The 17,593-nt window shown below is 39.7% G+C and overlaps 1 protein-coding gene across 1 annotated transcript in view; it reads right to left on the bottom strand.

Annotated features, from left to right (window-relative positions):
• Positions 1–5,558, bottom strand: part of LOC122084482 (26S proteasome non-ATPase regulatory subunit 14 homolog) — a 20,794-nt gene extending 15,236 nt beyond the window's left edge. Inside the window, exons 1-2 of the mRNA XM_042652754.1 lie at positions 5,274–5,558; positions 4,975–5,152 (exon numbers count right to left, since the gene is read on the bottom strand). Of these exons, the coding sequence (XP_042508688.1) occupies positions 4,975–5,152; positions 5,274–5,412 (317 nt within the window). The 5' untranslated portion in view covers positions 5,413–5,558. The remainder of the gene's footprint in view (positions 1–4,974; positions 5,153–5,273) is intronic.
• Positions 5,559–17,593: the final 12,035 nt, after the last annotated feature.

Below are 17,593 nucleotides of genomic sequence, written 5' to 3'. Positions count from 1 at the left end.
AAAAAAAAAACCAACTTTTCGAATTGAAGTCTAAAACTGAAATAGAAATAAAATCACCTCGTTATCTAACCCAACCTATATGGAATCAAACTCTAAAATTAAAAACGAAATGAAACTCTACCCCAAGAGAAAGATTACAAGATAAATCTAAATAAGTAAGGGTAATTTACAGCGCCACCCCCTGAAGAATGCCAATATTAGAATGACACCCCCTCTCTTTCACCAAATTGGACTCGGACCCCTTATCGTCAGTCACTGTTAAGTGTCGACTTAAAATGACCATTATACCCTTGCTATTGAATTATGCCATTAATAAGGTTCTTATTGCGGACAAAAAATAAAACCTTATTGCCGGACCTGAACCGCTGACCAAAAAGATGATTTAAAAAAAGAGAAAAAGAAAGCCTTATTGCGTAGTTATTGTCGGTGCCTGAACCGCTGCAAAATTCTCGATGAGCCGGATCTGTCGGCGGCGGATCTGGAGCAGAGGCGGTGGCGGCGGCGGTGGAGAAGGACACGCTTTTTCGGATCTCGCAATAGGTGGCGTCCGTGGTCTGATCTTGGTGATGACGTTCTTCGCTTTCATCATGGAGAAGCTGTTTGGAAGAGAGGGCACCGGGGTCCTTCGTTAAGGTGCGGCCGCTCCTTCGTTGCCTAATCTCATCGATTCCGTTGGGAAACTGTAATCTACATGTTTAAGAACCCAGGTCTGCAGTCACAAAATCCAGGGTTATTGGTATAGTTTTCCCACCTAATTACCATCAAATCAACAATCTTTGGAAATATATTGGTTAACTCATAAATCCTGATTCACCATAATTTACAACAAATTTCAAATTTCTTATCATAACTGTTGTATGAAGCATCTCCAGATATGCAAATCAATTACCAGATGTTTCGTCCTAAGGGTTTAGTTAGGATGAAAGTCTTCTTGACAAGTGGGTAGGCTTCCATTTGATGTTTTTGGGTTTCTTTTGCTTCCGAAGGGTTGGTGTGGATGAAATTCTACAGAAAAATATGATTCTAAGGGAATTATATCTTCTCCACGAATTGCACGAACACGTTCGTTAGCTCAGATCTCCCAAAAATACAGTAGAGGGAATTAATAATCAGGCAGAAATATGTGATCTGGGTAAACAAATTAAAACCTACTTGTTGAATGATCTTGCGCTTATTGTGTCCAGCAGCCAAATCATCGAGATTTACAATCTTCTTAATATTAGTCTGCATGTCTCGGACTAGCTTGAATTGCACATCGGACTGTAGAAGCGCTCGAGTGATCTCATTGAGACATTCGTTGAGTACCTTCTCGTCGATGATTGTGGCATTGCTCATCTGCTGGAGAGCACGGGATATGCTCCCCCCGAGCTCTGCTAACACCATCTTGTTCGATCAAGTGAGAAGAGATCTGTCACCTCTGAATTTGATATTCCAATTTCCTACAGAAGAGAATAATTCAGAGATTAGGGTTTTCACAGATCGGCCTCGTTCTTTCGTTACCAGGAAAGAATCCTTTCAGACATTTGCCCTGCGGCTTACTTCTCTATGTCTGAAGCGATGGTGAAGAGATGCAGAGTTAATTTCAAGGTTTAAAACGAGGTGGTGAGGAGGAACGAGAGTCCTCATGAGTTTTTGGATTACGCGGCGGACATGGAGCAGAGGCGGCGGTGGCGGAAGGGATCTTCAATCGATTTTGAGAATACAACCATTAAGGGCAATTTTGGTACTTCCCTATTTTAAGGGCAAAATGGTATTTAAGAAAAATTTGAATTGCTGATGTCAGCATTTTTTATATATTTTGTAACGATGACTGACGGCAAGGGGTCCGAGTCTAATTTGGTGAAAGAGAGGGGGTGTCCCTCTAATATTGGCATTCTTCAGGGGGTGGCGCTGTAAATTACCCAATAAGTAAATAGATAAACTACTAATATTCTACAAGACAAAAGATCCAAATTTGGACTCGGTTCATGGTCTGGGTTCCCAAATGGGATCGGGTCGATCCATGTAAGCACTACTGCATCAATTCCCCCACTATTGAGAAAAACTAGATCACAAGTTTAGTAGAACAATAAAAATAAAAGCTCACAAGCGGGGGCAAATTGCTCTTTGTCTGCAACGTAAAACAAATCCAAGATAAGAAGCTTTGGAGTCGCATCCATGTCTGGAAATTGTGAGGGGAGAATGAACTCGTGATGGGGAATCGCTTTCACTGCACTGGCTTTTATCATTACTTGATCCACAATCTTCTCGTTTTCCATTGTTGTTACATGTTTTTTTTTTTTTACGTCCAGGCAGTCTTTCTCTTGTGTTAACCCATTCAGTTCGTCCCGTGGTTGTACTGTTGATATCACCCTATTTGACTCCGAGGATATTTCGTCAACCAATCCATGAAGAATGAATTTCTGGCATATGTGAAAAGGTTATAGGATGCACAAATTTCTATCACAATCAATGATGCCTTTTCATACTTCCAAAACCACTCTCGATCCAATTTAATAATGTGTTAAGGAGAATCAAACACTTCACAATAACCACCATCACAATATTGAGAAATGGAGAATTCGGCAAATACATCATCCTCTGACTCAATGATGATCTGATTGGTCCTTGATAGCATTTCTACCACAAATCGCGAGATGAAATTCGTGCTTTGCCTTAATCAATAAACAACATAGCAAGCTTTCCATTGGATAAGCAAACTCTAAACCCAAACACAAAGAAATCAATGGATGCTGGAATTTGCTCTAATACCATTTTATGCAAAACTAGCCTCCCCTGCAAAGCAGGGGTTAAGGCTGCGTACATTTGCCCCTCCAGACCCTGTAGCAGCGGAAGCCTTGTGCATTAGGTTCCTCTTTTCTTTTTAACCATTTTATGCAAAACCTGGATCACTTAAACCCTATTGGGTTCTCTATGAACCTAACCAGATGACAAATACCCAAGTTACAAGGAAGGAGAGGCAAAATTTGTGATAAACTTTTTGCATGGATCCTCGCGCTCGTCCTTACTTGAAATCTCCATGTAGCCGACCCCATTAAGTTGAGATAAGGTTTTGGATGTTGTTTTTGTTGTTGTTATTGTTAAGGGACAACTTGGTAGCTAATTAGAGTAATGGACTAAGAGGAATTATATTTATTGAATGAGGGCAGACTTGGAAGGGTATATAAACTATGAGCAAACATGGATAAAGGAAGATGAGAGGGGTAAGTATGGAAAGTGAGGGAATAAAGGAAAGAGGTACACTATCGTGGGGAAGAGGGAGTTATTTCCTACCTTACATAAGGACAAGAAGATAAGACAACTAATTATGACTAGAAGACTGAATAGAATTAAGAGGCAAGGGGAGAGGTAATAATGGAAATTAAAGATAAAAGAAGTAAACTAAGTGGTGGGATTGTCTTCTTCCTTATGAACAACAAAGGAGGCGGTACACAATTGTTTTGATGGAGGGAACTCTTTCCTATGAACACCAATTAGAGAGGAACTTGAAGATTAATTGGCTAACCCCAACACCTCTTAGGAACACCCAATATTAAACCAAACCATCAACCAACAGATCAATAGTGATCTTCTGAAATCAAGACTGGCGGTAAACTTCATACCTGAACAGGGTTTACAGAAAGAGATGTCAGAGGTTTTACGGAAAGAGATGCCATAGGTTTTGGAATCTCAACAAAAGAAGGGTCTATGGGAAGATATGCCAGAGGTTTAGGTAGCCGCAATCAGAAACCCGATTCTCAAGTTGAAGAAATCAGGAAACAAGGGAGCTCAATTCCACTTTACTGTTCTGTAACCCATGCCAGAAACAAAACCAAAGCACGAAGCAATGCAAGAATAAGAAGAACATGGATAGAAGAAGAGGAGGTATTGCAAGGAAGGGGGAAAAAGGAGATAAAGGAGGGGGGAGGGGAAGCTTGCAAAAGCAACAAAAGCCACGCAGTCCCAAACAACTCAGTTTTGAATTCATTCTTTCAATTAGCCCAATGAATTGGGTTACAAGCATATTTATAAAAACAAAATTAAAAGTTTCCTAATTGAAGTCTAAAACTGAAATAGAAATAAAATCCCCCAGTTATCTAACCCAATCTATATGGAATCCAACTCTAAAATTTAAAACGGAATGAAACTCTAGCCCAACTGAAATATTAGTTAAAAGATAAATATACATTAGTAAATAAGTAAATTACTAGTATTCAACTAGACCAAAGACCCAAATTTGGACCCGGTTCACGGTCTGCATTCCCAAATGGGATCGGCTCGATCTATTGAAGCGCCCCTACATCAATTAGGAGAGAGATGCGATAGGTACCCATATTTTGAGAGTTCTTCCCCAAGGAATGTTGGTGGGGTTTGAGAGATTTAGATTGGAGATTCTTCATTAATTGTTATTTTTGTAATTGATTTGGGATGGAAAATAGGGTCGAAAAGATAAACCAGTTAATTCTCTCTGCAATGCAATCTATTTGTATTGTGGTGCTACAGAAGAGAAAATCACAGCAAAGTAAAGTTAACTGCCGATAAAAATGAAAAGCAACTACAGTTCAGGATTGTTATTGTAACAGAATAGAACAATCATAATTAATCTAAAATATGCTAAATCTGTGGAATAGGGAAGATCACTAGGAATCAAAAGATGGAGATGAAAAAGTGACCCCAAAACAGAAACGAAAAAAAATGGAAAGGATAAAGAATGCCCTACACCAATTTTTGTATTTTCCACTGTTACAATTTATTGTATTGGAATTTATCTCTTCCTACCAATTTTCAACATCTACCTGCCATAACCTGGGGTTTCCTTTAGACAGAATTTTTACTGTTATATAGCAATCTACATATTAGAAAATTATATCCGAGGGATATATTGCGAACCTTTAAACCTGGTATTTGCTCCAGTAATCTGAATTTTAATTTAAGGATAATTGGATGTCAAAGAACAAAATCATTCAATAGAAAAAAGTGAGTTCATTTAAAGACCTGCCAGTCTGCTTGAGCATATCGAGCATGTTAGTCTGGAAGACATGATCAACAGCCTCGACACTAACACCAGTACCGCTCTGGGGCATGGCGAAGACATCAACAACACGGACTGTGTACTCATCGACGAACTCCCCCAGCATCAAGCCCATCACTTCCATAGGAACCCCAGCTCTGCCTGAAAGAAGTGAAGCCCGATAAGGGTTTTGAGATCCATGGTGTTTAATATTCTGATTTGTAAAAGACCTATTCATTACATTTATTAATAAATAAGGATATATAGTAGGAGGGTGACTAACCGTGTTTGAGCATCTTAAGAAGGGCAAGGGAAGAGATGTAGACCTGCTCCGATGAATCAAGCAGCGGCGAGTCCGGAGGTGGGTGTCCGACTCCTAGCCCTCCGGCGGCTCCGGCGAACATCCTGTGTATTCTCTCCATTACTTCCCTCTCTCGGTCTCTTCTTCTTCCTCTCTCTCGAATCTGACCTAATAAATCTGTAAATCCTCCGTCTCAAGCGATTCCAGAATCCTGAGTCCCTGCAAAGCAACAATGGCTCCAGGATCCAACAGTCGAGCTCGAACAGTCAAAAGTGTCAATTGCCCAAATCTCAGGCCATGTTTGGTTGCCAGGAAAAGAAAATAAAAAAATATCTCTCCTGAAATTTAAAATTTTTTAAATTTTTTCTTGAGGTAAAAGATTGGTGAGCTAAGCAGGTTATCCAGGATTTAGGTGTACTAGCATCTAATGACCCTTGGATATTGTCAGATCAATTTAAACTGTTAGATCTTTAATTATTATTTTAAATGAAAAAGAGAGAAATACTTGGGGTGACACGTATAACTCCTTTTATACCTCTTGTCATGTCACTTTCACGGTTAAGTGATAATGCTTTTTGAGTATTTAATGCAGTATGATGACTATTTTACCCTTAACCTCTTCTTTGTCCCCTTATCTATCACGGATCTTCTACCAAAAAAAAAATATATATATATATATATATCTATCACGGATCTTTCGACCTTCCGACGAGACCAGCAGTTCCTGTTCCTACCTTCATCTTCTTCTTGTCGTCCCACCCACCCCTATCATTTTCTCCCTCACTTTCCTCTTCCTTCATTCTCCCCTCACCGCTCACCGCTCACCGCTCACCGCTCACCGCCTACGCAGACCCGCCTACCATTGAACAGATTAGGAAACCTTGAGCCCTAACCTCTTTCATCTAGCATTGTCCATGCACCGGCAATTGGTTTCAACGGACCCACCCTACTGTTTGTTGAGTTCCCAAGATTCTGGACTGGTTGATTTGTTTGAAAATGACGACTGCTCATTTCGCCATTCACATTTCGTCGTGAGAATCATACATTATCGCTCAGATCACGTATATTGAAACCCTCAGTTTCCTTCAGATTATTAAAAGATAAAAGAAAAAAAAAGAGGACGCTAGAAGGGATGATCAATGGTGATCGGATTTGTAATTTTGTATCTGAAAATCATAATTTAAGAGGTGAATAAAAAGAGATTTTGCAGACTACGAACCGGAGAAATGTTAGGTTGTAAAGAAGGTAGGTCATCCCAAGATCCAATTTTAACAAAATCCTTTATTTTTTAAAATAATTTGAAATCATTCCACACAATTTTGACAAAATCTTTTATTTTATCCAGATGGGATAGCTGATTGGGAAGGAGAAGAAAGAAAATCTAACCATATCGTTGCAAATCCTCTTCATTGTTGTTGCACATTTTTTTTTTTCTGGGTAGAACTGTTGCAACCAAATTCACCACTATGAAAAGAGGGTGTTGATTTGGGAGGGATCGGGTTGCAGGGAAAGACGAAGTAGACAGGGGCGAGGTAAGGTTCGATGATTGCAAGGTGGGGGCACTTTTGCAGATTGGCCGGAGGGAATAGAATTGTTGTCATCTAGGGTCCGTTTGATAACGTTTCTTCCGTTTCTATTTCAAGAAACGGTAGAAACATAAATTTCCGTTTCTAGAAACAGAAACGGAATTGAAGGTGTTTGATAAGTCATGTTTTTAGAAGTCGATAATAACCAGTGAAAAAATGGCCACAAGTCGTTTCCAGAAACGACGAAGCAAGTTGAACTTGTTTCGCCTGGGTCGTTTCTTGAACCATAAATAAGTAGAAATTTCTATTTCTATTTCTGAAAATAAGTGAAACGAAACAGTTTTATCAAACGCTTTTTGCTCTGTTTCTGCTGTTTCTGGTTACAGAAACTGCTTGAAACGTTATCAAACGGACCCCTAGTCTACCGTCAGAAGCCAAGGAGTCGAGGCAGGATTGCTGCTAATGGAGGGAATAGAAGGTAAGGCAAGGTCAGGGTAAATTTGTAACATAATATAAGGTATACGTATCACCCCTAGTATTTCTCTCTTTTTCATTTAAAATAATAATTAAAAGGATCAAAGGGTTTTAATTGATCTACAATATCCAAGAGTCATTAGATGGTAGCACATCTTATTCCTGGGTAATGTGTTAGCATTCTTGTCTTTTTCCTTTTTTCTGGTATTTTCTTCTTATAATCAAAACATAGCCTGAAAAGAATTTTTTTTTTTATTTATTTATTTATGAATGGCCAAACACAGCCCAAGAGTTTGGCCTTAAAAACCGCAATTTATTTATTAAAAGTTGGGGAACTTAGGCTGAGCTGATTTCGTTCGAGCTGGGTGTTAAAAGGTGGGCTCAATGCGGTCCAATTTTAGAAGATCTTTTCTTATTTATCTTAGATCAAACCAAACCGGATCGATAAGGATTTGGTCTATAAAGTCCAAATTGAAATCGATAGTTATTGATCCAATCAGTTTTGATTTTCTATCGATTTCTCTTAACAGCCTCATATTGGTCAATAATTGGTTGGATCTTGATTTTTTATATATAAAAAATAAAATAGTGTTTAAATATTTTTTTTATCGAGGTTTTTTTCTTGCCCATTTGATCAATCATGTCAAATAATTTGATCAGTTTCAATTTTTCTTGTTTCGATATCATTTTGACATTGTACTTTTTTTTTCTTTTTTAAGGATGAGAGCCCTGACTTGATATGACATGACGAGAGTGCACGGTTCTACTAGTACCTTTTATTCTAGTGATAGACCCTACTTGAACTTGGAGGTGGATCCAATTTTTTACTTGGCAAATGATGCAATGGGTGTGACCAAACCCCCCCCCCCCTTTTTCTTGGGGGGAGGGTAGGGGCGAGACTGTTTGTGGGTTAAAGAGATATATTAGTTATAGAATAAGGATGGACTTTGCAACCTACAGTATTCTTAGTTGTCAAGGCGTTGGAGGGCCTCTAAGCGCATAGGCGATAGGTGGCCACCCTAGGCCTAGGCACCCGAATATCTTTTTTTTTTTTTTTACTTAATGTATCCATTACATGCATTAGACTAGTATAACAAATCTCAATATATAATTTTGTTTATATATTACATAAGAATCATAACAATGCAATATGGTAATATTTATGTTAGAATTGACCTAATACAACCAACAAAGAATGAATAAAGTATAGGGATATAACGAAGCATATTCCTTAAAAAAAATTAAAGGGAGGAGGTTGGGCATATCGCTAGCTTTCCGAAAGTGTAGGGGGACACTTCCAAGGGGTGAGGAGAGAGACAGATATTTAGACTAATGGCCTACTAATTCTTTAATTTCCATCTTCAATTGTTTTTTGCTGTCAAATTTCAAAAAAAAAAAAAAAAAAAAAATCCCCAACAAATAATGTCTCATACTTATTCTCAAAATATGGAAGATGAAGATATAACCACCCAAAAAAATTGTTGAACATATACATGTATAAACCAAGAAAATGGCATCTCCAACCAAGTTTGGTCATTGTTGTTAATCCAAATCTAAGAAACAAACAACAAATTGCACTTAGAGCAAATAGAATACTAAAATTTTAGTTTGAATTGAAATTAATTAGCTTGAAGTCACCACCATAAGAGTGGCTCAGAAGTCACAACCATATGAAGGGTAGGATGGAATGCCATAGTAGAAATCCCAACGTCATTGTAGCTAGGCTCTCTTTGGTTTAATTTATATTTGTATTTATTAACTATTTTTGAGAAATCATTTATGATAATAAATTATGGATCACAAATAGTATTCGTTTGGTTATTATTTATCTAATAAATTGTATAATAAGAAATATATTTTGTACACTTATTTGTATAGAATATATTATAGTGAGAAGGAACCTACCCTACATGTTTGTGTATATCTACACCCAGACACAGGCAGGGCACAAAAACGGTGCTACCCTACTCAAATGCCTTCGCATTGGTCTCCCATTAGCTTGCGCGCTAACGTAGTGGTCACTCAAGTGGACACTATTCTCTTACCTGTATATTATATGACCTTTTTTTTTTTTATCTATGGTATATTTGAACCGAACGAGTCTCATATGTATGGAAAAACCTTAAATGGATTTGACATGTTTTACAAGCACTTATGGTAATCAAATGCAAGAAAGAGTCCTACTGTATAACTCCAAAAATTTGGTGTCAATAATGTCATACCAGAGTTATATGAAAAATAAAAAAACACAAGTTCATAAAAAATAAGTTTTAACAAAACCATACTAGACATTTTTTTCATCATCAATCTTGATAAGCTAATCTAATCTGATCTGCAATTTGTCTTCGATATGCTTCCCATTGTTGCTACTGCGTACGACTCACCGCATTTGCAATACTCACAATATCGTCATCGTTACTATCGCTAACTTCGTCTTCATATTCATCATCGAACTCTCCCATTCTCTGCTTTTTAAAAAATCCAATCTAATGTTTGCTTTCTAATAAAGTTGTGTATAGTCACACAAGCAAGCACAATCAAAACTTATGTCTTAAAATCATATGAAGGCATTATCTTCAAAATGGGGAAACGCTTCAAAACGCAAATAACCGCACAATAGTGGTTCTTAAAGACAAGTGTGTACAATTGATTAGTTCCTCTGCACCTCGTGGTCATCCACGCTTAAAATCATGTTGATGATATCGAACATTCCTAAAAGGAGACATATATCTAGGCGTGTGTATGTATCCAGAATCAACAAGATAGTATTTTCCTACAAAATCAAGATTAGCAGTTAAAATTTCAACAAGTTCACCCACATAAAAAGTTTAATAACAATTACAATAATTAGATAATGAAACACACCTGGTGGCGGATGGAAAAAATTCACAAGGAATGTTAATGGCTTCCCATAATATTCGATTGTCATATGTTGTACCCTCCCAACCAGCCCAAAGGAAAGTGAAGCACATATTAAATGAACAAGCAACACAAACATTTTGGGTAACTTCACTTTTTCTACTACCAGATCTATATGGTACTTGTTTTGCAAGTGGAATTGATGTGCTTACATGTGTTCCATCTATTGCACCAAAATGTCTTTAAAAATTTCAAAATGTCTTCAAACCATATAAAGTTCAATTGTCTATCATGCACATCGAATAGAGGATCCAGCCTCCTCTCTCAGTTTCCTATCAATCGCTCTAAGAAGCCATGGTACGCGAGCCGAATCATTCATTGAAATGAATACCTCTCTTTTGTTTCGGGCCTCAAGTACCTCCAAAACAATCACATGACGGAGTGATAAACACTCATTGAAATGAATGCCTCTCTTTTGGTTAAACCCTCCTTCTTTCCTTGAAAATTTAAAGTTTGCCATGGACTACCCTCCTCTCTGAGTGAGTTAAGAAGGTTTTAAAAATCAGAATTGGCGGTGATAAACATGATTTAAAAGTGGAAATCAAAATAAAAGGATATTACCAATACCAAACCAAAACAAACCAAGAAAGACCATTAAAAATGAAGAGTCATAGAGAATTGAAATCACTATATCAACTATATGAGTCCCAACTCCAACCCCAATTTGAGCTTGATTTGTACATTTCAATTCATGAAGAAACTTGTCAATTTAAGTTGATACATGACAGACAATAGGACATCTTGCTACTCGAACTGTTTCTACTAGACTAATAGGGGCCCTGTTCTCTTAAACTAGCATCTTCATTAAATATCATACCTACTCCACTAGCCAACATTGAAAATGATTTTCTTATAGATGCCATCACCACTAGTTTAATTGCAATGCTTTGGTTCCTCATCCAATTCAAGAATATGAGCTTCCATTTCTCAATTTATTTCATAGAAACTAATCATACTCGTACAAATTTGTAGGAAATTTTATGGTGCTCAAAGGTGTAGTAGTGTGATGAGCACATTTATGTGTGAAATCTAGTGTAGTAAAACATGCATTTTACATATTTAGAATGGAGTTACCTTGGGTTTTACTCTCTTTTTGCAGGTTTTATATTTTCAAGGCCTTAAGGACTATCAGATGTTATATCTCCAATTTTACACGTAAAGAGGTCCTATTTCTTTTCATAGTTGGAAGAGGAAGAAATTCTGAGCAAGATGGACATGTTCAATTGTAAGTACATATTTATTTGGTCAACCGTACAGGTGATTATTCTTTTCGGGCCAGAAAAAAAATTATGGATTAGAATTGAGCTGAGATGCAGAACCAGCCCATCTGCAGTTGTCCCAAGGGTATAAAGAATATTCTAAATACCAACAAGGATCGATGGACCACATCCTTAAGTGATTGAAGATTCGTTTTTAGTAACAACAACTACCTAGTGTAGTTGGTGAGTTGTGGTATGCAAAATCCCTTGCTTATTAGGAGGTCTCAAGTTCAAACCTGTCACACCCCGTTCACACAAAACTGGACCGGTGACCGAGTTAACTCCGATTAACCAAACCTGCCAGGATCATCTGATACAGTACCCCACCATAGCATACCCACATCTAAGATAAGTGCTCAAAAGTTCAACAGAAGACTTAAATTATCTGTAAATATCTCCAATATACTTGATACCCAAATTGTAGTATATAGCTAAGTACATATGGGCCCGTAGGCATGATATTTACACAAAAAGAATAATAATTTACATATCAAGTACACAAAAGGGGAGCTCATCAAAAATCAAAAAGCGAAATCCTGTACGGTGTCATTACTGCGATCCTGCAGTACAACCCTGGCACATACAATCAGTACTATGCTCATACTCCTCAGGGACTCACCAATCCTTAATAGGAAACTCGACTGTGGGGCTTGACTCCTGATCTTCAGGCGGGTGACCTGTAAAATCATCTAAAAGAGGTGTGCACGTGGGATGAGCTCACTAGCTCAATAAGTGAAAAGAAATACCACACAAACATCCACATCCATATGCACTATATGCTATGTAATTTATTTTAAATCTTATCCACCTAAACAACATTACTAAGTCTTAGGTTATGTGCTACTCACAACCACAGTGCGCGTATGCCCCAGGTACGAGTCGCGAACTCCATCCCGCGATACGCCCATAGGGTTGTCAGAGAAGGCCCATCGTGAGTACTCAGAAAAGTAAAGCATGCCGACTACCAATTCTCAACATAAAAGTAAATGACAGAAATGTAAAGGTGTCGACCCCGGCAATTTAAAAGCAGTACGATTGACCCTCTTGAATATACCACTGAGGTTACCGACTGTCCTAATGACCCACTGGGCATATGTCTAACCGCCACAGTGACTCGACAACCGCGACCACTACTTCCCCCCAAGTGATAACGCAACACCTCAACCCCTGTTGGGAAGGATCGTAGCACAGGGAATGATAATCCTAAACTGCATGCTCCTATATAACAAAGTACGATTGCATAGTACCATCGCGTCCTATACCATGGGCCACCAATGCACTTGTTTCCAAATCGACTACGGCGTCTAGTCTAATAATGCATCATGCATAGTAATCCAACCATTTATCACATAATCACATCAATCATTTAGCATTTAGAATGTAAAGCACAACACACATATCATAAATCATTTGTTTAGAATGCACAAACAATGTGTGCGAATGGCATACGAGGATGACTAATCAACACATAATTTGTATGATGACATGGCTAGTCTAGATACAATTTAATGATGTAAAAACAAGCTTAAAATAAAAGTCAAATGTTCTCTCCCCACTCACTTGTTGGGTACAAAAGCTCATGTTCTGTATGGGTGAGATCCGGCGTGAGATGTAAATTCTAGTGGAACCTATCATAAATGAATGATGTTAGAATTTCACCACCTTGGGCTCAAAACTAATGATGTTTGATGTTTAAATCATGTTTAAAATATAAAAGAAGGTTGCCCGCCCGTTTTGGGCCCATTCGGGCATAAAAATCCAACTGGTAGGCCAACAGGTGAGCCAGACAGCCCATCGGTTCAACCGACTGGCCCCCTTAGGCGGGCGGGTTCACCCGTTGGTCTTCACCCACTTGTTGGAATTAAGGCGCTACCCCAACAGGTGGGCCCCTATAGGTGGGCGGCTTCACCCACCTATGGGGGCGAAAATCGATTTTCTCCTTTGAAACTCTCCTCAACCTTGGAAAAACCAAATGGGGCTATTCCAATCACATTTTCCACACATCTAAGGTCTTATAAGATGATTCTAACCTAGATCTAAGTTAGATTTAAGGATTGAAAAGCAATCTTACCTTCTTTGCTTAAGAACTCTTCCAAAACCCCAAAATCACCTCTTAACTCAAAAAATACCAATGCTTCTCAAATCTTGTAAACACTTCTTTAAACCTTCAAAATCAACACATAGACCATCTATTAAACCTTAGATTTATCATCTCAAGTGAGATTAACAAGATCTCAAGGAACTCTACCCAAATTAAGGGTTTCACTTGGGGTTTTGCGAAAATTTAAGAAGTATAGCCTTCGCTCACCTCAAATTCTAGGTCTCGTGTTGGGGATCACTTTTTCAATGCCAGAATGAGAAGATCAAACCTCGACGTCGCATAAAATCATTTCTTCCTCTTTTTCTTTTCCTTTCTTCTTCGTCGTTGTCTTTTCTTCCTTTCTTTTCTCTCTGTTCTTTACTCTTCTCACCCACTCTTTAATGCATTAAATGAGAAAAAGGAAAAACACAATAAGTACTATTTATACTAGAGAATATCTAGTAACCATATGGGTGGGTCACACTGGTGGGCGGGTTCGCCCGCCTGTGACCGTCCACCTATTGGTTAAAACTTAGCCATACAATTGAGATTTCGATAGAATTCGACTCTTGACATGTATCTCACTCTCGACACAAGATATATAATACGTATACACTTTAGGATACGGCTACATACCAGTATTACCCGTACATGGCCTTATGATACGTGTATGTACACGGCTTAGGTACACTCATCTCCTTTGGAACTGACTCGGACTTGTCTGGCTAACTTGTGTTCAAAGTCACCCTTGCCATCATGGTCCATAGGGAACCTGCCTTAACCCTCTCTATTTCAGGTCCTGCATGGTTAAATCGGGTCAACCATGTAAGTAAACCAGGTTTTAAAAGTAGGGTATCACATTTACCCCCCCTTTTTGAAAATTTCGTCCTCGAAATTGTCGTACCTGGTTGTTCGAAAAGATGAGGATACTTGGCTTGGATTTCATCCTCTTTCTCCCAGGATGCTTCTTCAAGTGAATGGTTAGCCCATCACACCTTTACGAAGGAAATGGAGTGGTTGTGAAGAAGGGTCTTCACTTTTCGGTCTAAGATTTCAGCTGGCTGTTCTTTATAGGTCATATCAGCTTCTAGAGACTCTGGTTCCACGGGTAACACATGCGATGGATCGTGAACATATCGCTTCAGCATAGATACATGGAATACATTATGAACATTTCCAAGCGAAGGTGGAAGAGTAAGCATGTAGGCTACTGAGCCAACCCAAGTCAAAATCTCAAATGGGCCAATGTATCTCGGGCTCAACTTACCCTTTCTATGGAACCTATGCAACCCTTTAGTAGGAGAAATCTTGAGAAACACCTTTTGTCACACCCCGTTCACCCTGAACCGGAGCGGTGACCGAGTTAACACCGGTTAACCCAAACCTGCCAGGATCATCAGATACTGTATTCCACCACAGCATACATACACTAACATAAGTTCATCAGATCAGCGGAAGACTAAGTTTCACCGGTAAATAACTCCCATATACTTGATACCCAAATGGTGATACAATAATTATATACATTTGGGCCCGAAGGCATGATATATACACAAAAGAATAAAATTCGAATATCAAGTATATACAGGAAATCATCAAAATCATCAGAGTACACAGCTCGGCTCGGTATCAAGGCTGGAGCTCAGCTCGGCATCAAGGGTTGTGCCCAGGTCGGCATCACATAGAAGAGCTCAGCTCGGCCTCAGAAGTGGAGCTCAGCACGGCCTCCAGGGTGGAGCTCAGCTCGGCCTCAGAATTGCTGTCCCGCAGCACAGCTCTCACAAGCGCAGTCTACGCCGTGCTCAAACTCCTCAGGGGTCCACCAGTCCTCTTCAGGAAACTCGACTGTGGGACCCACCCCATGCTCCTCAGATGTATGACCTGTAAAATCATCTAAAAAGGGGGTGTCCACGTGGAATGAGCTCACTAGCCCAGTAAGTAGAAAGGTGGACCACACATAACAGTCCACACATCACAACACATCATATGCACTACATGCCATGCTATACATTTTAATTCACATCCACCTAAGCAACATTACTAAGTCTTTGGTTTAAGTGCTACTACAACCACAGTGCGCGTAAACTCCGGGTACGAGCCGCGAACTCCCTCCCGCGATACGCCCATAGGGCTGTCGGAGAAGGCCCACCGTGAGTACTCGGAAAAGTAAAGACAATGCCGTCCACCGGCTCTCAACAGAAATGTAAATGACTGAAATAAAGGTGCTGACTCCAGCAATTTAAAAGCAGTACGATTGGCCCTCTTGAATGTACCACCGGGGTTGCCGACTGTCCTACATGACTCGCCGAGCGTAATGCCTAACCGTCACAGTGTCCGACAACCGCGACCCCTGCTTCCCCCCAAATGGCAACCCAACACCTTAACCCCTGTTGGGAAGGGTCGTAGCACGGGATGGTGAGAATCCTAATACCGCATGCTCCTATATGACAATAGTACGACTGCATAGTGCCTCCGTGTCCCATACCACGGGCCACCAATGCATTCGTTTCCAAGCCGACCATGGCATCTAGTCTATCAATGCATTATGCACCATGATGTCCACATTCAACATATAACATCTCATTCAATTGGCATTTAGAAGTAAACATAGCACATATGCACATCAATGTGTGGAATGACTAATCTATATAGCATATTCATGATGACATGACTAGATTAGATATAGTTATATGAATGCCAAACAAATGCCTTGAAACAAGGCCAAACGTCCTTTCTCCACTTACTTGTAGCGTACAAGAATTCCCGTTCGGTACGGGTGAGATCCGGAGCGAATCGGGTAGGATTTGGTGAACCTAACATAATTGAGCGGGATTAGTACTTCACCAATTTTAGAATCAAAATTAATGAAATCCGATGTCAAATTCGTGTTTAGAACATCAAAAGAAGGTCACACGACCGATTTGGGTTCGATCGGACCTAAGGATCACCTTCGAGGCCAAACAGGTGGGTAAGACAGGTGGGTTGTTTACCCACCGGTTATGACCGGCGGGTAGGTACCCGCCAGTTTGGCTAGGGACCCCTTTTCCAAGACGTACCCGCCGGTTGTACCCGCCGGTTGTACCCGCCGGTTAGGCCTGAAGGCCCCCCTGCCTTCTCAGGTGGGTACTCTCAAGCGGGTAGGTACCCGCCGGTTATACCCACCGGTTTTGGCGGAAATGACTTTGTCTCTTCTCTATTTTCTCCATTCTTTGGGGAATCAAATGGGGCTTTCCCCCACCCATTCCTCACACCTTTGAAGTCCTATAGGATGGTTCTAACCTAGGTCTACGTTAGATTCAAGTGAGGGAAACCATCTTACCTTCTTTGCCCAAAAATGACTTCAAACCCTTCAAAAACACTTCCAACTCACAATGCTTCTTCTACCTTGTCAATATCTCTTCAAATCCTTCAAGATCAACACATAAATCATCTATTAAACCTTAGATTCATCATTTCAAAGGGTATTTAGAAGATCTCAAGAAACCATACTCGAATCAAGGGTTTAAAGCTTGGGTATGGTGAATGTTCATAAAACCCAACTTTTCTTACCTCCAACTGTAGATCTAGAGTTGAAGATTACTCTCCCGGCACCGGAATGGCAAGATCGAACTTTGGCGCCGCTGAAATCCTTCCCTTTCTTCCTCTTCCTTTCTTCTTCCCTTTCTTTTCTCTCTCCTCTTTACTTTTCTCACCAAACGTACAAGGGTAATAAATGGGAAGAAAAGAAATCATAAAGCCTTATATACTATTCCTAATTAAGTGAATAGTGTTGGATGGGTCACTCAGGTGGGTGGGTGTACCCACCTGTTTTACCCACCTGAGAGCTAAAACTTGGGATTTTAACCGGGTTCGGACCTCGGCTCGAACCCCACCCCAGGCATACGTTGTAGCATACGTATATACCTTAAAATACAGATATAATACCTGTTTTATCCGTACATAGCCTTATGGTAGGTGCACGTACACGGTTTGGGCACTCCCGTCTCTTCATGCATTGGCTCGGACTTGTCGAGCCAGCCGGTGTTTAAGGTCACCCGTGCCATC

Source organism: Macadamia integrifolia, chromosome 7 (genome assembly GCF_013358625.1).
Source record: "Macadamia integrifolia cultivar HAES 741 chromosome 7, SCU_Mint_v3, whole genome shotgun sequence".
Lineage (NCBI taxonomy): Eukaryota > Viridiplantae > Streptophyta > Magnoliopsida > Proteales > Proteaceae > Macadamia > Macadamia integrifolia.
Note: the sequence above shows the minus strand (reverse complement) of the source record. Positions and strands in the feature narration are given on the sequence as shown.